Source organism: Podarcis gaigeae (genome assembly GCF_964106915.1).
Source record: "Podarcis gaigeae genome assembly, chromosome: 17".
NCBI lineage: Eukaryota > Metazoa > Chordata > Lepidosauria > Squamata > Lacertidae > Podarcis > Podarcis gaigeae.
Window position 1 is genome coordinate 39,942,419 of NC_139694.1, and position 23,537 is coordinate 39,965,955.

The 23,537-nt window shown below is 48.1% G+C and overlaps 1 protein-coding gene across 10 annotated transcripts in view; it reads left to right on the forward strand.

Moving 5' to 3' along the window:
- Window positions 1-23,537, forward strand: part of IQSEC2 (IQ motif and Sec7 domain ArfGEF 2) — a 165,228-nt gene that overhangs the window by 118,594 nt on the left and 23,097 nt on the right. For all 10 annotated transcript variants that reach the window (XM_083718313.1, XM_083718311.1, XM_083718314.1 and 7 more), the window contains 6 exons: window positions 7,530-7,824; window positions 9,015-9,413; window positions 11,160-12,034; window positions 18,509-18,670; window positions 18,970-19,092; window positions 21,972-22,138. In XM_083718313.1, the coding sequence (XP_083574439.1) occupies window positions 7,530-7,824; window positions 9,015-9,413; window positions 11,160-12,034; window positions 18,509-18,670; window positions 18,970-19,092; window positions 21,972-22,138 (2,021 nt within the window). The remainder of the gene's footprint in view (window positions 1-7,529; window positions 7,825-9,014; window positions 9,414-11,159; window positions 12,035-18,508; window positions 18,671-18,969; window positions 19,093-21,971; window positions 22,139-23,537) is intronic.

The window sequence follows — 23,537 nt, forward strand, 5'->3', positions numbered from 1 at the left end:
TTGCCACCCCCTGGACTTCTCATGGAGGAGGCACACGAAGAAGGGCCTCAGGTAATGATCACAAGGTCCAGGTCAGTTCATATGGAGAGAGGCAGTCTTTGAGGTATAGCAGCCCCAAGCTGATTTATAGGTCATAACCAGAACTTTGAATTGGGCCCACAAGCTAATTGATATCCAGTGCAGTTGGGCCAGGATTGGTGTAATATGTTCAAACCATTTTGCCCCCAGGGAGCAATCTAACTGCCGAATTCTGCACCAGCTGAAGCTTCCAAATCATCTTCAGGGTACTGACCTACATCTAATTCATTGCAGTAATTCAGCCTAGAGGTTACCAGAGCATAGACAACAAAAGTTAGGCTATCCCTGTCCAGATAGGGGCACAGCTGGGCCACCAGCCAAAGCTGATGGAAGGCAAACTGTTCTCTCTCTCTCTCTCTCTTTCTTTCTTCAAAACAAACTTTGCTTGTTTCTTTTAATTATATTTAATTATATTTTTAAATAAATGAAAACCTAGTGTTCTACAAGAAATTCAAATAATTCAAATAAAATATTGGAAACTGAGATTATATATGCAAAATAAATAAAAACTTTAGTGAGGAATTGTTTTGGCAAAGCCTCTGAGCAGTTTTAACCTAGCTCCGCTTTTGCCCCTCTTCAGCAGTTGTGCCTGACTTCAGAGGAGAGGGGTTGTCTTTGTGATCATTTGTTTTTCACTCTATTTGTCTGAGGCAGCTGCTTCACAGTTACAGAATGCAATCCCGGCATCCACTGACAAGACACCTGTTGCAAGAAGATCTCCTTTTCCCAGCATGCAAGCCACAATTCTGGGGAAGCGGGATAAAATGCAATTTTATCCATCCCCAGCAAATGCACCTGTAGCAGGTGTAGAATGCAACGTGGAATTTGATTGCTTAAATGTCACCTTGCATTTCTTACTACTTTGCTTAAAGACCCAATGTCCTATTACATCATTTTGTTTCCCAACATCATTTTTAAAAGTCTTGAGAAGTTTGAATGTTTCCTGTTTTATAATGGATATCTCATGCAATATAACGAAAAAGGTGAACCCCACAAGGCTGCCTTGCAGCGGAGCATGGGCGTAGCCAAGGGGGGGGGCAGGGGGCAGCTGTCCCCCTAGATCAAGTAAAACAATAGAAATACTTAACTAACTGACCAATCACATCCGTTCTGCCCCCCTAGCAAAAGTCCCAGCTCCTCCAACAAAAGTCCTGCCCCTCCCCACAGAAATTCTGGCTCTGCCCCTGCAGCAGAGAGCCCCATATTAAGGTACACTTCTTTATTACCATTTTTTCAAATAGCAGCAAATATTCAGTTGCCCCCCCTCCCGAACCATACACTATTTGGGGTAAAGTGGGTTCTGGATCTAGGGTGGCAAAATAAAATAGGGGTTTTATTGCTGTCTGGAATGGCTCTAAGAGAGACCATGTGATTTGGGAAGGGCAGCACTGGCAAGAGTTTATAAATTCCAGCATGGCACCCTGTTAGCGGGTGTGATCGGAAGCTCAAGGAGGGGCAGTAAGGGGAGCCAAGATGCTGTTCCCCCCTCCGCTGCATCCCTTAGCAGTAGAACAAGGAAGTCGACCCGACAAAAGGCATTCCATCTCATCTCCAAGGGGAATTGTCATGCCTGGAGACCATCCATATGGAATTTCAACTCTCAGCAAGATGCAGCCGCTTCCAGGGTGGGAGCTGCAGCAGCTGATGTCTCTCAGCCCCATAACATTTGAAGACAAGGAAGTAAAGGAACGTTCTGTTTTTGGTTGGGAACCTTTGCGGGGTGGGGGAGAAAAGGAAGCATATTTAAAGGACCAGAGGATGGAAATCCCTTTAGCTGGGATGCAGCCCGAAAATCTGGTAGAAAAGAGTGTGACTTGAATATGTTGAAATGTGAAGGTGTATTGAGGCAGGATGTGCTGGACCCTGGTGCTAATGACAAGGAAGTGTCTTTTCTTTCTCCGGCTTTGACCAGGAGAAGACAGAAAAGGGCTCTGCTGAGATTTGAACTTGCAGCTGCCCAGCGTACCAGAGTTCCAAGCTTCTGTTTCAGCTGGTGACAAAGGCTTAACAAGGAGGGAGAGAGGAGCGCTTGCCTCTACCGCTTTCTGTTCTGTTCCTTGGTCTCTGGCAGTGGCCAAGCTCACCATTGTTTGAGGGTCAGGATGGAGGCTGTGGTGTTACATTGCCTGCTGGCACCTTGTACATTCTCTTTGGTTTCCACGATGGTATGTGTTTTTTACCTTCTCTGTAGTATATTTTGCTCTGTACTCTCTTTGTTGGACACTTACTATCATTCCTCTAGATTTCTTGGGAGTTTGTGGGGCTTTTTTTTTTAGTATTTGTGCATTATTTTTACGAAACAAAGCAATATTGTTCATATTGCAAAACTTATATCATTTTGTTTTTAAAAGCATTCTCTCTCTGTGTGTGTTTATCAAAATGATGTCCAGTGGAACCTTAGTTCTTGAACTTAATCCATTCCGGAAGTCCGTTTGACTCCTGAAACCATTCGAAAACCAAGCCACAGCTTCTGATTGGCTGCAAAGGCTTCCTGCACTCAAGCGAAAACTGCTGTTCCTTCTGGGTTTTTGGCGTTCAGGAGCTGATTTGTTCATCAACTAAGCCGTTTGAGAACCAAGGTACCACTGTATGTAGCACACCTACCACAGGAACACATTTTTTTTCTTTTGAGCAACATTGGACTGTTAACCCACACTCTTGTGATTTTCTAAGGTGCTACATGTCCATTGTCCTGTTTCCTCACAATGGTCAATGAATCTTGTGCAACACTTTCTCTAACCCCCCCCCCCAGTCTGTTGTATGTCCAGGAAAGCTTTTCTTGATAATGCTGGCACATCATGCTTGTAATTATTTATTGCATATGATGCTTGCTGCTGAGCTTTCTGATAGCATACTGCATGCTTCACAGGGTTTTCACAATGACAGTTGTGCATATTTCCCGTGAATCTCAATCTCTCTCTCTCTCTCTCTCTCTCTCTCTCTCTCTCTCTCTCTCTCTCCTCAAGCCACACCTCATTCACCAGGGTTCAGTTAGTGAATGCAAAATCTGGACTAAATTCATTCTCTGGTAATCTCTCGGTCTCTGCTTTTCTCCACCCCCCATCTGGCACGTATATTCTTTATGCTCTCTAGCCTCTCAAGACTTAAGAAGACCTCAGGGAGCAATTTGGCCTCTTCTTATGTATTTTCTCTCTCCCTCTCTCTGTGGAATCAGCTAACCCATTATTCTCATATGAGCTGGAGACCTGGCAGATATAATAATGCCTGTGTGTGGCAGAAAGCAGTTGTGGGTAAAGGGGGCCCTTGGTGAGTGTGTGTCAGTTTGAGGCCCCTCATAGCGGCTGGCTGTGGGCTGCCCACCCTTTGTGGCTAGGACTTAATAGGACCCCAACTGGGCTGCTCCCTTGGATGCTGGTTGATGACTATCAAAGAAAATAGTGGAAGGGCATTACAAGAAAACTGTCCTTTTACGGCCTTTCTCCTGAATATCTTTTAAGTCTGGAAATGGGAAGGGCCAGAAATATAATTAAAGAACTAATCTGGGACATAGAATTCCAAAATGATTGTAACCGATCTTCTAAAATCTATAAATCTCTACATGAACCTCATCCCACAAATTACTTAAGTGCAGTGGATAACCCTATATATCATTGGGGTTTTTCCAGAGCCCGTTTTAATGTTCTCCCTTTAATAATAATAATAATAATAATAATAATAATAATAATAATAATAATAATTTTATACCCCGCCCATCTGGCTGGGCTTCCCCAGCCACTCTGGGCAGCTTCCAACAAGATATTAAAATACAGTAATGCATCAAACATTAAAAGCTTCCCTAAGTACTGCCCTCAGTACTAGGCTATATGTACTATGTGTGTGTTATATGTATATGTGTGTCCTTTGCCACCCAAGGCTTCGTTAATTAAAAATGAAGATGCAATGTTGGAACAGGAACAATTTCACCAGATGCATGTCTGCTTCTAAAACAGAATATGTGTGTAAGCTCTGCAATGTAAAACAAACAAACAACCCAACTAAAGTCCTTTTTAAAGGAAAGGAAGGATAAAAAAGTAGTAGTACTCAAAGTACTATTTATTTAAAAAAGATACTCAAAGCATTTGTACTTGTTTTCTCATTGTGGCTATGTAGATATACTGTGTGTGTGTGTGTGTGTGTATGTGTGTGTGTGCGCGCGCGCACACACACACACACACACACACATTCTGCAGGTGGCCTTATCAAATTCACCATTTGATGGGAGATCAGAATTATATATAATAATAATAATATTTTTTTATTTATACCCCACCCTCCCCAGCCAAGGCCGGGCTCAGAGCGGCTTACAAGCAATAATAAAAACAAGATGAATGATTACAACTTAAAAACAAAAATAAAACACAACAATTAAAATAATGGAACATTAAAATATTAAAATGTAGCCTCATCGCAGGAGGAGAAGGAACAGAAGGGGAAAAAAGAGAGGGGGGGAGGGAGGGAATCAAATTGGCTCCAAGCCAAAGGCCAGGCGGAACAACTCTGTCTTACAGGCCCTGCGGAAAGAAATCAGATCCTGCAGGGCCCTGGTCTCATGAGGCAGAGCGTTCCACCAGGCCGGAGCCAGTGTTGAAAAGGCCCTGGCTCTGGTTGAAGCCAATCTAACTTCTTTAGGGCCTGGGACCACTAGGGTGTTGTTATTTATGGACCTTGAGGCTCTCCGTGGGGCATACCGGGAGAGGCGGTCCCGTAGGTACGAGGGTCCTAGGCCGTGAAGGGCTTTAAAGGTCAAAAGCAGCACCTTAAATCTGACCCTGTACTCCACCGGGAGCCAGTGCAGCTTGAAAAGCACTGGGTGAATATGCTCCCATGGCAGAGACCCCGTGAGGAGCCTTGCTGCAGCATTCTGTGCCCGCTGGAGTTTCTGGGACAGCTTCAAGGGCAGCCCCGCATAGAGCGAATTACAGTAGTCAAGTCTGGAGATGACCGTCGCATGGATCACTGTGGCCAGGTCGGGGCGGGAAAGATAAGGGACCAACTGCTTGATGCGGCGAAGGTGGAAAAATGTCGCCTTGGCTGTTGCTGTAACTTGCGCCTCCACGGAAAGGGAGGCGTCAAGGATTACACCCAAACTCTTAACGGAAGGCAGTGGCACTAATTGGGTCCCCGCAAGAGAAGGGAGTTGGTCCCTCATCCCCATGCCATCCCGACCTAGCCATAGGACCTCTGTCTTCAAAGGATTTAGTTTCAATCAGCTCCCACGAAACCATCCAGCCACAGCTTCCAAGCATCTGGTCAGTGTGTTCGGGGCCGAGTCAGTGTGGCCATCCATCAGCAGATAGAGCTGAGTGTCATCAGCATATTGGTGACAGCCCAGCCCAAAGCTCCGGATAATCTGGGCAAGGGGGCGCATAAAGATGTTAAAATGCATCGGGGAGAGATTTGCGCCCTGCGGCACTCCACACACCAAGGAGTGGCGCGACAACATTTCCCTCCCTAGTGCCACCCTCTGTCCCCGACCAGAGATAAAAGAGCACAACCAGTTACGGGCTATGCCCTGTATCCCCACATCTGCGAGGCGGTGGTCCAGAAGATCATAATCGACCATGTCAAAGGCTGCTGACAAATCTAAAAGGATCAGCAGTCCTGACCGGCCTCGATCCAGTTGTCTACGGAGAATTGAGCTAGGCACTCTTGCTGTGCTCACCCTTTCCTGGCCTTGCCTACCATTTGTATATTAGAGGCTCCATTAGCACTTGGCCCTTCCCATGTGGAGCTTCACCCTCGTGGATCTGTTTCGTGCCGTCCAGAAATGGCAAACTCAAGGCAGCCTATGCTGCATGGAACAGACACATGCAGGAGCCTATGGAAATTCCAGCTCCTTCATCCAAATAGCAGGCAAGGCAGCACACGGAGCAGCACATGTGAACATTTGCCTATAGCTAAGATTATCTTGTGAGCTGATGGGGTCCATGAGCTTCCCCAGAACTAGAGGTAGCAACCCATCTTGATTATTGCAACGCAACACAGGTAACAATGCTATTTTTAAAATTTATTAGAATGTGATTGTACAAATGTCATTATGGGCGCCTAGTGGGTAGGGCCTATGATTAAGTTCCTGCAGAAGGTCAGTGTTAGGAGAATTCAGAATGGGAACTCACCCATCCCATAAAAGTTTATATATCAGACTCCCAACATTTAAGAAGACTGCTTGGGAGCCAAATGGCCAACTTCTGCTTCTCAAAACAAAAACAGATGCAGCATGGGAGATCAGACATTGCATCACCTGACTATTCTCTCCCCCCCCCCCCCTTTTTAGGTCAGAAGCAGCCTGGGGTAGTAGAGGGGCTCTAGCTTTGATTGGATCTGTGATGCTGCGGGTGTTTAACCCTTTCCCCTTATGTTGCTTCCTGGATCTAAATCACCTTGAAGCTGCTATTAGCCCCACTAGGAAAAGAGTATAGGCCTGGTGGCCCAGCAGAGATAATAGCAGCTTCGTGGTGCATGTTTTCTGTCTATCAGGGAAATTACGTGACTGTGTGGCTAGCAGGCAAAGGTTCATCCCTTTCACCACCAGCACTTCTACAGTGGTGATAATATTGGCAGCTGATTGAATTGGCTAGTTTAGGATAATGGGACGAAAGAACCACAGATGGGGTGCAGTGACTATGGTGTGTTTCCCCCCCCCCACTCTTTGTCAATGGAGCTGCCAAGTCTTGATCTTGGTGTGTCAAGCCCTCCCCCCCCCCCCCCCGCAGCTCAGGGATGAGAGGGATGAGCCTCTGTTGGCTCCTGGAGCTGCCGGTTCTCTCTCTCAGCGAAACTGCTGTGCAGAGCTATTGTTCGGATTTTAAAGGGCAATCAGAGGGGAGTAAATGCATTTTAAAATCCAACTTGGTGGTTTTGATAAGAGACCAGATCAGCCAACAGCATTTAAATAATGCCATTTTAAAAAAGGATCTGAGGCAAAATAGGAAAGGAACTATATTGCACGATTCCATGGCATAGCTCCCTTTCTGCTTCCTCTGCTCCCTTTTTAAATGGGCAGCTAGCTGCCAGCCAGGACTACTCCTGCCACTCTCTCTCTCTCTGACAGTGCTGGGGCTGCAGGCTGGCACCACAGAGGTCGCCATTTCAGAGGTGGGTCAGGGCAGCCAGATAAATGTGGCTGCCTGAGGCAAAAGACAAGATGGCATCCCTGCCCTGCCTGCCCTCCAACAACCACTGCATATAAAGAAAGCCAGACCAGCAATTGCATCTGACTTTGATACTGGCAGTGGGGCAGCATTCTCCCCTGCACCTGGAGGCAGCAGGCGAGCTTAGGTGGCTCAGCATTTGTCGTGTGAGCAGATGCCTCACTCTGCCTCCTGGTAAGGTCGGCCTTGGATATAGGAAGAAAGCAAGGCACCCAGAGGCCCTTCTCAAACCTAGCATGGCTTCTCTTCCTTCCCAGTCTTCCACAGTGTTTGTTGAATCTCTCTTCCTTTTTTCTTCAGCGTGGAAGGAGACCCGCCTGGAAGTGAGGCAGGCACTATTATAGTGGACAGCCTGGGCAGTCAGCCTCCATATCGTTGTACCCCTGAGGTGACCAAGATTGAGCACTACGATTTGGCACCCTCTTCATCGTCCTCCTCTGTCTGTCACACTCCATCACCAGGCATTCCGTGGGCTCAGCGTGCTCGGCTCCAGCCAGCCAGTGTGGCGCTGAGAAAGCAGGAAGAGGAAGCCAGCAAGCGTTCCAAGGCAATGTCAGACAGCTATGAGCTCTCGACAGACCTCCAGGACAAAAAGGTAAGCGGTGTCTTCAGCGTGCACATTTTATAAGGCCAGGAACCCCAACTAGAGCAAGAAGCGTTCCAAGGCAGTCTCCATGATATGGGCCAGATGATTTCAGAAATGAGAGCCAGAGGCCCACTGAGGCCAACTAGACCAGCTTCTACTGCCATTCTCACTTGGCACAGTGCAGTCAGGAAAGCTGAGGCCATTGCAAGCCTTGGCTCTTCTCGTAGGCCTCCAGGTGTTGCTGGAATATACAGTGGTGCCTCGCAAGACGAAATTAATTCGTTCCGCAAGTTTTTTCTTCTTGCGAGTTTTTCGTCTTGCGAAGCACGGTTTCCCATAGGAATGCATTGAAAATCAATTAATGTGTTCCTATGGAGACCGCTTGCCGGGCTGGCAGTGCGGAGAAGGGCTTTTCTCCCCACCGCAAGCCTTCAGGACAGGTACGGGAACAGAGGGGAAGGCGCGCAGTGCTTCTCTGTTCCCGGGGCTTGCGGTGGGAGGAGGGTTTTTCCTCCCCACGCCAACATTCAGAACAGCATTCTGAAAGTTGGCGGTGGGAAGGAAAACCATCCTCCCACCGCAAGTCTTCAGGACAGCCATCCGAAGGCTGGCGGCGGGAGGAGGTCTCTCCGCCCCACCGCCAGCCTTCGGAGGAGGTCTGAGGACAGTGGGGAAGACGCGCTGCGCTTCCCCGCTGTCCCGGAGATTTCCCTATGGGCTTTCGTCTTGCGAAGGAAGCCCATAGGGAAATTCGTTTTGCGAAGCACCTCCAAAACGGAAAACCCTTTCGTCTAGCGGGTTTGCCGTCTTGCGAGGCGTTCGTCTTGCGGGGCACCACTGTATCGCCCATTATCCCTGGCCATTGGCATGCTGGCTGGGGCCAGCTGGATTTGGAGTCCAACAATATCTGGAGGGCCACAGGTTCCCCATCCCTAGACAAGAGATGGCCCAGGAGTCTGACTCAGCAGGAGGCTGATTCATATGTTCTAGGGGATGAAAGTGAAAGTGCTGTCCTTTGCTGTGGCATCTTGCCCATGGTCCTCTAGAATCCTGCCCCCTCCTTTGCTGATGAGGTCTCTCCCAAGCTGCCCATCTCTCTTTTCCATAGAACTCATTGTTTAATCCAAATTATTTCCCCCACTCCCTTGCCTAAATCCCTGCGCTCACCACCACCACTGTTCCTCTGTTGCCTACTGCAGGTGGAGATGCTGGAGCGGAAGTATGGGGGCTATTTCCTGAGCCGACGAGCAGCTCGCACCATCCAAACAGCCTTTCGCCAGTATCGCATGAACAAGAAGTTTGAGCGTCTGCGAAGCTCGGCGTCTGAGAGCCGCATGTCCCGGCGCATTATCCTCTCCAACATGCGAATGCAGTACTCTTTTGAGGAGTTCGACAAGGCCCAGAATGCCCCTTACTTTGAAGGCAAGCCAGCCTCACTGGATGAGGGGACCATGGCTGGTGCTCGACCTCATCTGCTGGACCATGGCCTACCCTACGGTGGCTCCTGTCGAGCTGGCTTGGATGGCAGCTCCCTGCATTCCTCTTCTGGAGGCTTTTGCAATGACATCACTGAGCTAGAGGACTCCTTCTCCAAGCAGGTAGGCTATGCCAAACTGTACGCCACCCTTGCCTTTTCCTTTGCCCAGCGAAGACCTTTCAACAACCCCTTTGGCTGTTCTCTTGGTTCCTTTGCTTAGTCATGACCTCAAGCTCCCCCTCCCTGCCCCATGGACTTTCTTCAGCCCTTCACAAATCCCCTCTGTTGCCCTACCACCATTGTGAATTCAGCTTCCCGGGATCCAATAATAAGTTTTAAACAAATCTGGTGGCTTCCATTTACGTGAAAGGTGATTCTAACTAAACATCAGGGAAAACTTTCTGTTTGACAGTGAGACAGGCTCCCTTGGAAGGTGGTAGGTTCTCCTTCACTGGAGGTTTTTATGCAGAGGTGGCCACTGATGCTTTAGTTCAGTTTCCTGCATTGCAGGAGGTTGGACTAGATGGCCCTTGGGGTCCCTTCCAACTCTACAATTCCAAACGCACTGGGTGCCAGCACTGGGGGTACCTGTTTTTTATCAGGGCATAACCAAAGCTCTTCTCAGATTTCATTGAAAGGAAAAAGAGAGGTACCAGGAAAGACATGCAGGTGGTATAGCCACTGGTCTTCAACTGTTGGGTCGGGCCCCCTAATGTGTTGTGGCCTGACCTAAGGTTGGTCACAACTACCACCCTGCAAAGATTAAGAAATGGGTCCCCAAATGCATGTTTGGGGTAAAAGAGGATTCTGGGTGTGTAAGGAGTGAATCTGCTCTGAACTTCTTGGGTTCTCTTGGATTGTAACTCTGAAAGCAGGCTTTGGTCGCTTGCTAGTTTGGGTTAATTTTATTAGGAAGTCATTAGGAAGTCATTAAAGTTATTAGGAAGTCAAAAGCAGGATACGACTCCAAAAAGGTATCCTAAGAAAAAACCCCAATGCAAAATCGGTAGAGGATGCAACTAATATTTAAACACTTACATTTTCTGTGCTGGTGTTTTCTTTCTGCTTTAATACTGTTGCTTCCCAATGTTTTCTGCAATATCCTTCATTTTTTTTTAGATCTGATTTGCGGTGTGGTGTTGATATTGGAGGATGATTTAACCATTTGCCTGTTCACTATGGAACAGCACTATTAAGGATGTCCAGGTCTATTTGCCTTCGATTAAAACTCTCCTCCTTGCACTTTTTGCATCTCAGTACAGCTGGGGGAATTAGTGAAGAATTTCCTCTTACTTAGTTAGCTTCTGTTCCCTGAAAAAGGGAAGGGGCTTTAATTATTGGTTTCTTTTCATGTTGTTTTTCTTTTATACATTATAGTAGGTTCATGGCCAAAGCCATTATCCAGCATTGCTGGATAATATGATGCTGTATTAAACACTTCTGTAGAACTCACATTTTAATTCCTTTTCCCTCCCATGGCATAGAAAGCAGTCCCTCAGCAGTGCTCAAAGGTTCTGGCGTGGTAGAGCCCCAAACTGCAGCCTGCATATGAAATTGTGTATTGTGTTTCCTTTGTTGTCTTTAACTGATTTTGATAAATGGATAAACTTCTATTTTTCTACAATACTACATGTCCTGTGCGATGATAGAATACTGCACTTGGCCTCCTGCAATTGTAGCATGCTTTGTAAAAGATTATTCAAAGTGTGATTTGATTTTCGAATAGATGCTTAATTTGTATAGTGCACAGAAGGTGGATTTCCTTGACGCAACAATTTTTGGTTCCATTCCTTCCCCTCCCCCATTTTCTTCTTATAAAGCCCTTATAATCCCTCCTGGCTAACTTCCCTTCTGTGCCTTCCAACAGGTGAAGTCTTTGGCAGAGTCGATTGACGAAGCGTTGAACTGCCACCCACTGGGACAGGAGGGAGGGGCTGGCGGACCTTCCTTGGAAAAGAGTGAGTCCAAGGAGCAGCAGGGGGACAGTGCTGCCACCTCGTTCAGTGATGTAACGCTGTACCTGGATGAAGGAGCTCCCACGTCGCCCATCTCTCTGGAGCGCCCACCCAGCACTGACCCACCTGAGCCCACCACCGTGCCAATCCCACCACCACCACGGCCAGAGTACTGGGGTGGGCCACAGCGAGAGGACAGCCGCGAGAACGGTGGCAGCCGACGCAGCACGCCTTGTATGGAATGCAGGGACTATCGATTACGTGGGGCCCATCTCCCGTTGCTCACCATCGAGCCTCCCAGCGACAGCTCGGTGGATCTAAGTGACCGCTCCGATCGAGGTTCTCTCAATAGGGGTCTCATATTTGAGCAAGATGGTTGCAGTCCCCATGGCACCCTCAAGCACGCTGGCGGACCCACCCGTTCCCCACACCCACACCGGCATTATCACCCTGAACAAAACCAGCCACCCCCACCTCTGCCAATACCTCCCCCTCAAGTCCCTGGGCGCCTGCCCCCACCTCCGCCGCCGGACAACTCTGATGGGGACAACGACAGCCTCAACAGCACCACCAACTCCAACGAGACCATCAACTGCAGCTCGGGCTCCTCCTCCCGCGACAGCCTGCGCGACCCTCCCCCGCCTGCCCCAGCTGCCTCCTCAGCTCCCGGGGGGCCCTGCAAACAGACCTACCAGCGGGAGACGCGGCACAGCTGGGACTCTCCTGCCTTCAACAACGATGTTGTGCAGCGTCGCCAATACCGCATCGGCCTCAATCTCTTCAACAAGTATGAGATGCTTGGGTGGAGTCATGGGGAGGGGCCCATGGACGTTTCAGTAGTAGAAGGATAGCCATTTTGTAGGGAAGCGTTGGGCCTTACAAGGAAGCAGTGGGCTTCTTACGGAGAAGGCTCTGTTGGGCCTATTTCCCCCTGCTCTACAGCTCTGTCTCCCGCACTCTTTCCACACAATTCTCTCTTCAACTAGAGCTGAAGGTCTGAGGCCAGCTGGAGGACATGAGAGAAAGCATGAGGGAAAGCGGCGGCAGCGGTGGTACTACCCCGCATGTCAGCTGTTAGGTGGGCAGGCGGAGCAGCCTAAACAAAACCCTGCTGTGCCTCCGGTCTCTCTGGGGCTTCCTCTGCCTTCACAGACATCCTCTTCAGGCTCCGGGGAGGGTCTCCTCATGAGCCATGAGGACTCTCCAGCTCTTTCCCACCATTCCTGGTATTATTCTATTTATTCCCCCCCCCCCCCCCCCCGGTGCTGCAGGTATATGCAGCCAAACACGAGTAGAATGCGTGCAAGTGGAGGAGCGATGCCTGTGCCCAAAGTGGCCTGTGGGCAGCTTGCAAGCAGGACCTGCCATCAACAGTGCTTTCTCCCCACTTGTGATTCCCAGCAACTGATATTCGGAGGCTTGTTGCCTCAGACAGTTGAGGTAGAACAAAGCCACCATGACTAGTAGCCATGGATAGCCCTTTCCTTCACGAGCAACTCTTCCCCTGAGCTGACCCACACCCTGAGCAAGCAGGGCGTACAGCCAGGCAGTGGGGGAAATGACCAGATCGCTGGATATTCTGTTTCACCCTGGGGGGGGGGGTGTTGTGGGGTTGCTCAAGCACATCATTTACTGTGGGGCATCAACAATTTCTCAGTACTTCCTAGTTGCCATGGTTTTTGTTCCACCCCTTCCCCTCTGGCTTCCCCTTGTTGTGTTTTGCCAAAATAATAACCGGAAGAAACTTAAGATGCAAATGTGAACAGATAGGCTCACACTGAATAACTCCTACTGATCATGTGGTTTGGGGTTTCCTGCTTGCAGAATTTGGATGTTTGAGGAGAACAGTGTGCATGGACTTGACAATAATAACTTCGATGAAATTGCTGGGCAATCACAATGTGCAAGCATCAAGATGGCACAGTTCCTCTAACTGAGGATGGTTTCTCTTTGTGTGTTGTCTCCCCTCCTTCCAGGCTCAGCTAACAGGCTGAACCCAAACAATATTTGGCAGAAACAGGCAGTTGAAGGAGGAGAGAGACTGATTAGTTGCTGCTGACTTTTGGACTGCCAGGCCAGGTGCTTGAATATTGGTAGAGAGGCCCAGGCAGAAAATTTGGGGTCAGTTTTAGAGACTGGGAAGTTCAGGTGCTGAAATCCGGTTGAAATTCCCGTTTTGCAAAAATCTTACGTTGTAACTATGAGCCACCTCCCCATGAAACCTCATTCCTCAGGAAGGTTACAGCTTTTGCTCCATTTTGTCTATTTCTGCCTAGCATTACCCTCCCTTTTTTATTGGCCATGTTTCTGTGCCTTTATTTATTCACCTTAATGCTTTTATATGCTGGTTTTCCTCACAAATTGGTTTCCATTTATTAACAAAACAATATTTTTAAAATGCCCCATCATAATAATGCAATTTAAACACCAGTAATTAAATGATGGCAATCAATGTGGAAGAAATAATCAAAGTAAACACTGCCTTCAAAGGCACAAGAAAGGCTGGAGCCATTGTTGCTTCTAAGGTTGGGAGGGAGTTCCATAATTGAGGTGCCACCATAGAGAAGGCCTTGCTGCAGGTCTCCACACTGAACTGCACTCCGTGGTGGAGCTGCAAGCAGGACCCCTCCTGTTGATCTCATGGTGCTGGGCAGAGGTGCTCCACCAAATAACAGGCTGACATGCAGAAATGTAAGCAGGTGAAACTTTCCCCACCTCTTGTCATGGAACTAAGTGATGGGGAAAACTTCCACGTGCTTAAATTTCTGCATGTCAGGCTGTTATTAAAGCACTTATAACACAGCCAGTAGCAAGGGGGCAGCCTAATAGCCTGCCTGTGCCCCCCTTGGTCCTAGCCCACTTCCCTTCCACCTATCCCAACTGGTTGATAGCTCCCTGCAGTGCACACTGGTCTTCTGGGCCAAGGAAGGGGGCGGGGAAGGCTCAGATCTTGGCTTCCTGTTGCTCTTGGTAATTTAATTGCTACTGAGCAAGACAGCATCTGTTCCACTGGCAGGAGGCAGGCTCTTCAGGGCTGGGAGGCAGCCATCACAACATATTAACCAGCTGGAGTCATGACTCACGTTGAATCCTTGGGGCAAAGTGCCAAGCGGAGGGAGCTGCGTTCCCTCCCTCCCTCCCTGGGAGACAAACCCTGCTCATTTGCAGATGGTTTGCCTGGCAGAAGAGGGATTAGAATGAGGCCCACTCAATATGCTTTGGTACTGGAAACAGAAAACCCAGAGTAGTAACACCCCCTCCCCCATTAGTCGAGCTAGATTGCTGTCCATCAGGGCGTTCTCTGCTGGGAGCCCCATTGTAATGAGCAGGAACTTCTCATGTGACTGCCCTGTCAAGTCAAATCCAGTTGCCTCCTCCCACTTTGCTGCTCAGAATCATGGCTCAGAATTTGCTGCGTTGGCATGAGTGCCAGAGCTTGCTTCATGGGACTTGCCACTGCAGGTGCTCATTTCTGGAGAGATCTGCACCGTGGTCTAATATCATCCAGTGGGGGCATCTGCTCTCCAGCACATCTAGAGCAACTTTTGTGCCGTATCAATACCTCATAATTAACACTTCCCTCATTGCTTATGCTGTTAGGGAAATACTGGTAAACCAAAATGAGGCTGAGAAAAACTGTTCTCTTTGGGACCCAGATGTTAAGTTGTATCCCAAAACACAAACAGGCCCCATGACCTCTTTTTGCCTCTTTTCCATATTTATTGGGGTGTGGGGAGACATGGTTGATGGGGAACAGTATGGCCTACATCTTGTGGCCACTGGAAGAATTCAGTACTGAAACTTGAACCTAAGCATGTGACAGAAAAAGATGGTGGACAGTGCCATTTCAGACTGCAGGAGAGGAAATTTTGGTTTTTAAAAACCAATTCTCTGTTAAAACTCCCTGAAAATGGTTCTTGTTTACTTAAAGAGAAATGATGCGTGTTTCATGAGGGAACATTCAAAAATGGTACCTCCTATATGTACCTCCTAAAGACTGTATGTAGTACAGTCTAGTCTATCGCCTCATTCTGCTGCATCTGTAGACCAGGTCCCAGCCAGCTGAGAGTTTTTAAGACCAACTTTGTGACTTACTTAATTTGCACCCACCCCTGCACCAAAGTTGGCCTTAGCCTTTTCACGCTTTTGCTGCCAGAGGCAAAGTTAGTGCCCCAAATCAACTAAATCACATTCAGTCTCCTTCCTCCACTGTGGGGGATTGGGTTGAACATTTTCTTTAAGGAAAAGGGGAGCATTATGTGACTCCATGGTAGGAGTTAGCCATGGTCTGTAGAAATGGCAGCCCAGCTATCAGGATCAGCAAGGACTCAAACTTAGAGCCTCTTGGTCTATGCAAGGTGGAAGGAAAAGGGGCATAGTTTTCCACCAAGCCAAGTGGTGTTCAAAGCTGCATGCTCCACTGTTGGAGCTAAGTGGTCCCCACGGTGATTATCCATTACCAGGTCTTGGCCATGGGGCAACGTGCTGTAGGAATGTGATGTTAGCCTCTTCCAGCAATCTGGGGTGTCTGCTGCTGCAAATGTTTCTTACCTGCATTGACCCTGGAACAGACAGCTCCTGTCAAGGGGGTGGAAATGTAACCATTGTCTTCACAATGTGGTTTCCTTGATACTTGCGTATCAGCTGTTGAATTAAGCGAGAACACATTTCCTGGCATTCAACTAAGTTTCATTCAGTGTAGACCCATTGAAATTAAAGAAGATAACTCATTTAGGTCTGTCAATTTCCATATGTCTACTCTGAATAAAACCTAGTTAACACCACGCATTCTGTCCTTATCCTTGGGAGCAGGTGAGATGTATTTAAGGGTGCTAGTGAAGCAGAAGACCACCTGAGAGTTGCTTCCCATGATTTTGTGCAACATCAGTAAGGACCCTGGGCTGCATCTCTCAGATTTTGTGGTGCTGTCTCTTGGAACAAGGAAACAGCTTGCACCAGCCTAGTTTGCAGATGTATTTACTGGGTCATTTATAATAGCCATCGTTTAACTTATACCAGCCTTGGGCTTGTGCACATAACCAAATGGCAATGTGAAGGCTGAAGTGGAATCAAATGGAGAAAAGAGCCGTTAAGTAGTCTGCAAAAGCTGTTGACTAAAAGCAGTAAATACAAGACACATTAGTCGTCTTCCCTCACCTGTTTCCGTCCTCACCCCACTCCAGATAAGCGCAAATAGAAACCATACCAGGCTGGGTCCTTTCTGCAGTCCTGTCCTCTGCCTGGAACATGTGGGTTTAGGTCCCCTAGCAAAGCTCCCCCACCCCACCCGGACCCGGATATCTTCTTCTGAGGCTCTCCTTTGTGTGCCTCTTCCTCAAGAGGTCCAGAGGGTGGCAACATGAGAACGGGGCCTTCTCTGTAGTGGTTCCCCGTCTGTGGAATGCTCTCCCCAGGGAAGTTCGCCTGGCTCCTTCAATACACACCTTTAGGCGCCAGGCAAAAATGTTCCTTTTTAACCAGGCCTCTGGTTGATCTGTTTGACATCCTATACCTTTTAAAAATGTGGCTCTTTTCGGTGGGGGGGGTGTTATTGGGTTGTTGTTTTTATTCTGATTACCGTATTCTTCCTTCTATAACACGCAGATTTTTTCTTCTAAAAAGGAAGGGGAAATGTCTGTGCGTGTTATAGAGCGAATGTGTGGTCCCTGGAGCCGAAAAATCATGCAAAAATCAAATCGCGGCGCTGCACGCTGCACGGAGAAGCGAAAGAGAAAGCGGCTGCTTTCCTGCATTCTGCCTCAGGGTCTTACTGCCCACCCTCCTCTGTTTCGTTGCTGTGTTTGCTGAAACGGAACAAAGAGCAGGGAAAGCCCCTCCCCTCCAGGCAAGCTCCGGTGCTGCTGGGGGAGAGGGAGAGAGAGGGGGGAAGGGAGAGAGAGAGAGAGGGGGGAGGGGGAGGGAGAGAGAGAGAGAGAGAGATGGCTGGCTTGGGTGGGGGGAAACTTTTGCCTTTCTTTCCTCCCTCCCGTTAAATCCCTCTCCTGCATTCTTAGCCAGCTGCTTCTCTGCACACCCCTCTAATGTCCCTTCTTTGTTTTTCCTTCGCTCCCCACTTAAAATGTGGTTACAAAGCATGGATCCTCAGGATCTTTGCATTGGGTCACCCCAAATTCACCATCAGATCACATAGCATGTCCATGGCTACAGCCTGCACCAAAAAAATCACGCACCCACTGTTGTCTGGGGCTGCAATGGTGCAAAAATGTGGTTAAAAAGCATGGATCCACAGGAATTCTCAGGATTTTGGCATTGGGTCAGCCCAAATTCACCATCAGATCACATAGCATGTCCATGGCTACAGCCTGCCCCCCCCCAAATCACATACCCACTGTTGCCTGGGGCTGCAATGGTGCAAAAACGTGGTTACAAACCATGGATCCACATGGATCCTCAGGATCTTTGCATTGGGTCAGCCCAAATTCACCATCAGAGCACATAGCATGTCCATGGCTACAGCCTGCCCCCCAAAAATCACGCACCCACTGTTGTCTGGGGCTGCAATGGTGCAAAAATGTGGTTAAAAAGCATGGATCCACAGGAATTCTCAGGATTTTGGCATTGGGTCACCCCAAATTCACCATCAGATCACATAGCATGTCCATGGCTACAGCCTGCCCCCCCAAATCACATACCCACTGTTGCCTGGGGCTGCAATGGTGCAAAAACATGGTTACAAACCATGGATCCACATGGATCTTCAGGATCTTTGCATTGGGTCAGCCCAAATTCACCATCAGAGCACATAGCATGTCCATGGCTACAGCCTGCCCCCCCAAAATCACGCACCCACTGTTGCCTGGGGCTGCAATGGTGCAAAAACGTGGTTACAAACCATGGATGCACAGGGATTCTCAGGATTTTTGCATTGGGTCAGCCCAAATTCACCATCAGATCACATGTCTGTGGCCACAGCATGAAGCACAAAAATGATACATCCACTGTTTCATTCAGAATGTTTTTTCCCTTGTTTTCCTCCTCTAAAAACGATGTGCGTGTTATGGTCAGGTGCGTGTTATAGAGCGAAAAATACGGTATATATGTTGTGATCTTTTCTGTGAACTGCCCTGAGACCTTCAGGTATAGGGCGGTATATAAACTATGATGGTGGTGGTGATGGTGATGGTGATGGTGATGATGATGAAATAGGTGTTCTGCCCTGTATAACTGAGCTGGGGGAAGTGAGCTCCAGGTGAAAATGGTTCCAGTTGTGCATAAAGGCTCCTTCTCATCCCACCGGCAGGAAACCAGAGAAGGGAATCCAGTATTTGATTGAGAGAGGCTTCCTGTCAGACACACCGGTTGGCGTGGCACGCTTTATCCTGGAGCGGAAAGGGCTGAGCCGGCAGATGATTGGTGAATTTCTTGGCAACCGGCAGAAGCAGTTCAACCGGGACGTACTGGAGTAAGGAGTTCTGCTTGATTCCTTCCCCCTCCCCCTCACCACAGTTTTAACTTTTATAGTTCATCCTGTTCCCCAAGGCTCACAGTACTTACTGTTGTTACATTTTTAAAAGAGAGAGAAGTGGTAGAAACACAGTAAGCAACCTTACACAAAGTCATAAGCCATCTCTCTAGCAATGGTGCTCCAGGGTTTGGGACAGGAATCCCTAGATGCTGGGGATTGACACATGTCAGGCCAACATATCTCCCCCCCCCCCCTTGCTGCTGTGTGTCACTGTCCTGTCTTCTCTTGCCTTCCAGTTGTGTGGTAGACGAGATGGACTTCTCCAACATGGACTTGGATGATGCCTTGCGAAAGTTCCAGTCTCACATTCGGGTGCAAGGCGAGGCACAGAAAGTGGAGCGCCTCGTTGAGGCCTTCAGGTAAGTTGGAGGTGCCGCCATCTTTCCAAGGTTTCCTTCTTGACCTAGTCTAGAGCAGCACAACTCCATCCTTTGGCTCTCACCATGTTGGCTACTGGGAGTCCAACACCCCACCTGGTGAGTACCAGGTTGAGGAAGCCTGGCCTAGAGATCGAGCCATGGGCAATGAGGAGCGTGTGGTTCTGTCCCAGAATATCTTTGGTTAATCACTGCAGTAAGAGTGAGGTTGTACTGTGATGCTACAACATATAGTGCCTGAATTATCCTGGACCAAGGGGCATGTAAATAATTTTTTTACTGTTAGCAACGATTCCTATATATATTTAGATGGAACACTGAATTTGTTTTTGTTGAAATAAACTATGAGCAAGAGGAAAAACACTAGAGTTTGAAGGATAGCTAAATAAACCATTCAACACTTAAATGGGCAGGTTTATGTGCTGACTCTGGTATATAAATTTTGACTTATGTGGAGCTGGAGTAAGTTTCTAGCTCAATTAGATCCCTTTCTACAGCGTTTAAAAGCTGTTGTTTTGATTGGTCATATATGCGCATACATCTCCGTTAGCATGTATCCCACCCACTCCATCCATCTGCTGCAAGAAAGAGCGGACAGGGAATATATGTGTGGCTGTACATGCGTATATGAGTCTGACAAAGCAGCACATAGTGGGCAGGCACAGGCAAGAGGTCCCCTCTTTCACCCCATTGTCTGTTAAGACTGCAGAGCATTGGCCAAAGTGGGTAGGCTGTAAATCTGACTGAGTAGTATTTAAGGACTTGACCCTGGATTCTAATACCACCTTTTCAAACTGTGAACTCTGTCCTGCAAATCCATATTTTTTGTCTAACTTAAAAGTTGCATGCAATTGATGGTAACTTAACCAATCTGTCACTTGATCTTTTACCTCTCATTACTGTTTCAATTGATATTCCTCCCTGGTAACAGATAGCAAGTCTCTATATGTATTCCAATTTGTCTCTGTGTTAATTTTTTTCCGTGCCAGAGCTTCCATTGGTGACAACCACATTGGTGTTTTTCTTTCTAATAGGTTTTTGTATTTTCCCCATACCCTATAAAGATTTTTTTCTGATTATATGATTTGAGAAGCTCTTATATATTCTAGCCTTCCTGTACCACAGGCACTCACGCTATCCCAATTTTAGGTCATGCCCTTCCAGATCCAGCAAATAACTGTCCTTTAGTAAAATCCATTATTTCAACCAACATAAACATGATGTGTCAGAATACAATTGTAAGTCAGGCAGGGCGAAACCACCTCTCTCTTTGTTATCAATCATAATCTTATGTTTTATCCTGGGTTTTCTCCCCTTCCAAATAAACTTAGATAGATCTTTCTGCCATTCCTTAAAGTTTCATGTATCATTGACTATAGGGACTGTTTGAAATAGAAATAGCATCTTTGCAAATCACGGACCTGTCCCTAGTAATCACAACACAAACTGAACTGTGGATAAGCCCTAAGTAACTGAATTTGGTACCCATTGAAAAATGGGACAGATTAGTTGTGACTTAAGTCCCATTTATTTCATTGGAAACCAAGTGCAACTAACTCAGTCTGGATCCAACCTATGTCTCTAAATTGATTAATCAGTGAATTACCTGCTCATAGTTACCGTATTTTTCGCCCTATAGGACACACTTTTTCCCCTCCAAAAATGAAGGGGAAATCTGTGTGCGTCCTATGGGGCGAATACAGGCTTTCGCTGAAGCTTGGAGAGTGAGAGGGGTCGGTGCGCACTGACCCCTCTCGCTCTCCAGGCTTCAGGAAGCTATCAGCAAGCCTGGGGAGCCCGCGGGAGTTCCCGCAGGGCTCCCCAGGCTGCGGATAGCAGCCTGCCGCCCAGCGCGTGAGGCGCCCTGAAGCAGAGCGCCCTGCGCGCCGGGCAGACATTAGCCAGCCCCACAAGCTTGGGGGACAGCGGGGAGGCGCAGCGCCGCCATCCCGCTGTTCCCTGACCTGGTTGGGGGGGGGAATAAAGGAAATTTCCCCCCCTTTATTTCCCCCCCAAAAAACTAGGTGCGTCCTATGGGACGGAGCATCCTATGGGACAAAAAATATGGTACATATATTAGCCTGTTACAAAACATTTGTAATATGAGTTTTTGAATTGTGATATTGAAGAGAATGTGAGAGAACTTGTGTTTGAATAAAGAAAAGCTACTGTCAATTGTTAGAAGAAAAGGCCATATTTTTCTTTTTTTGTTCCATATTATAGTAATGCACCAGCACCAAAACAACCTCAAAAAACAAAGAATGTCTTTTAATTTTCAGCTTCATCGATTTTAAAATTGGGCTCCACCAGTAAATCAGCTTAATCCTTTGGTAATGAATCTGTTGATTAATCCAGCTTAGAGTGTGCAACCCTGCTATTTATATGACTAGAAGGCTGCCTGTAAATGAATGTAGTAGCTGTGAGTTGTATTCTTCCATAATGGGATGTGGAATTTTCATATATATTTATAATTTGAAAATAGAATAAGAGAGCCAGTGAACCCCTTTAATTTTAGAACTTCCTGCCTCAGTATGAATTATACTTTCTTTCTTTTTTTACTATTTTTAATTTAGAACCCAGAATGGTTAGATAATGGCTTTTACTTTCAGTCCTCTAAAACCCCCCTCTACACCATACATGTGAAGTAGTATCCCACTTGTAGGATCCTGGGACCCCCATATCCCTCACAGAGCTCAGTTTCCAGAGTTCACTGGGAAGGGGATTGACGGTTAAACCCCAAGGAAACCACACACCTTCAGCAGCAAAATCTCTTGAGCTGCTTCTGACTCTTCGCATCCTCTGGCCGTTTGTGCTGATGGTTGCTTTCTTTTCGCCTTGACTTCTACCGCATTTCGTTTCAGCCAGCGCTACTGTGTGTGCAATGCCCCCTTGGTGCGCCAGTTCCGGAATCCAGACACTATCTTCATCTTGGCTTTTGCCATCATCCTTCTTAATACCGACATGTACAGCCCCAGTGTCAAGGCGGAGAGGAAGATGAAGCTGGATGACTTCATCAAAAATTTGCGAGGTAAGCAAGAACAGCACTCAAATGATCCTTTCTGGCGTTGTCTCTTACACTTGGCTCCTCATGATCACATGGTTGGAATCCCAAAGGAGTCCCCTACTTCCCTGGGAGTTCAGGGAAAGCACAAAATGTGTCAAGCATAAAATGCAGCTTCCCAAAAGCCGTGTGTGTGTGTGTGCATATGTGTGTTTTAAACCCAACAGGTTTCTTGCCATTGTGGCTAAAAAGGCAGCTTGCAGGTGCATGAACAATGCCTGCTAAAATCTCAGAAGCCAGAAAGAGATCTGTAGCATACATTCCAAGTGTCCCTATTTTCCAGGGACAGGAAAATCCCAGAAGTCATCCCAGTTTCATTTCACCACTGGCAGGAAGTGAACTCTTTGGAGACTATACCTGGCACAGGACAACCCCTTTATCTCCAGGTCAGCTTCCTGCAAGCCACTGGCAGGCTGGTTTGCCGGCTGGGAACGCCAACTTGGAAGGGATTTTTCCTTTGTTTGTTTGCTCCTTACCCTCTTTCTGCTCCCTTCCGCTACTCCTACCGGGTTCTCATTTTCTCCCAGCTCCATAGAGCTCTGCTTTCCCTCCTCCCGGCATCCATATTCTGGGCCCTTTGTTCTTTGTTTTTCGGCCTACGGCAGGGGTCAGCAAACCTATCGCGCCTTGGGCTGGTGTCTCCAGCGTCGATCGTGCGGAGGGCAGGGGAGCGTGTGCCCATACGCGTGCGCACACGCTATTTGCCTTGCACTTCCAGGTCGGAAAAGCACTGGAAATAGCTTGTGCGCATGTGCACGGGCTTCCTCCAACCTGAACGTGCACCGGAAATAACGCTTGCGTATGTGCACAAGCTATTTCTGGTGCTCCTCTGACCCGAAAGTGGGCAGCTGCACAGCGCAGCGTCGGCAAGAGCGGGTGGCGGGGTTCACGTGGGCCGGATAAACGAGTCTCTCAGGCCTTATCCTGCCCACGGGCCTTAGTTTGGGGACCCCTAGCCTACAGCCTGGAAGGCTTCTGGATGTTCTGGGGAAAACGCTTGAACAGGCAGAAAGGCATTTCTCAAGAGGAATCTTGTTTTGGGAGATGGATCTTTCTGCAGACTCATCAGAGGAGTCACTGGGCGCCTGTGCTAAGGGGCCCTGGGGTTTGTCCTGACTCCCGCAGCAGCAGCGAGTCCCTCAGCTGTGCAGGTGTTGGGGCCCTGAAAGGCCAGTTCCAGCACTCCCAGGAAAGGGGGGAAGGGACCCCTTGCAGGATGGCCCTTGTTTGCTCTTGAAGGGCTGGCCTCTCTGGGACAGACTCCGGACCCCCCTGCAGCCCCACAGCCTTCCTCCGCCTGCCACGGGGCCTCAGGGCCCCTTCAGCAGGGGCAGCAGCAGCAGGAGAAGGGCCTCAGGAGAGCAGG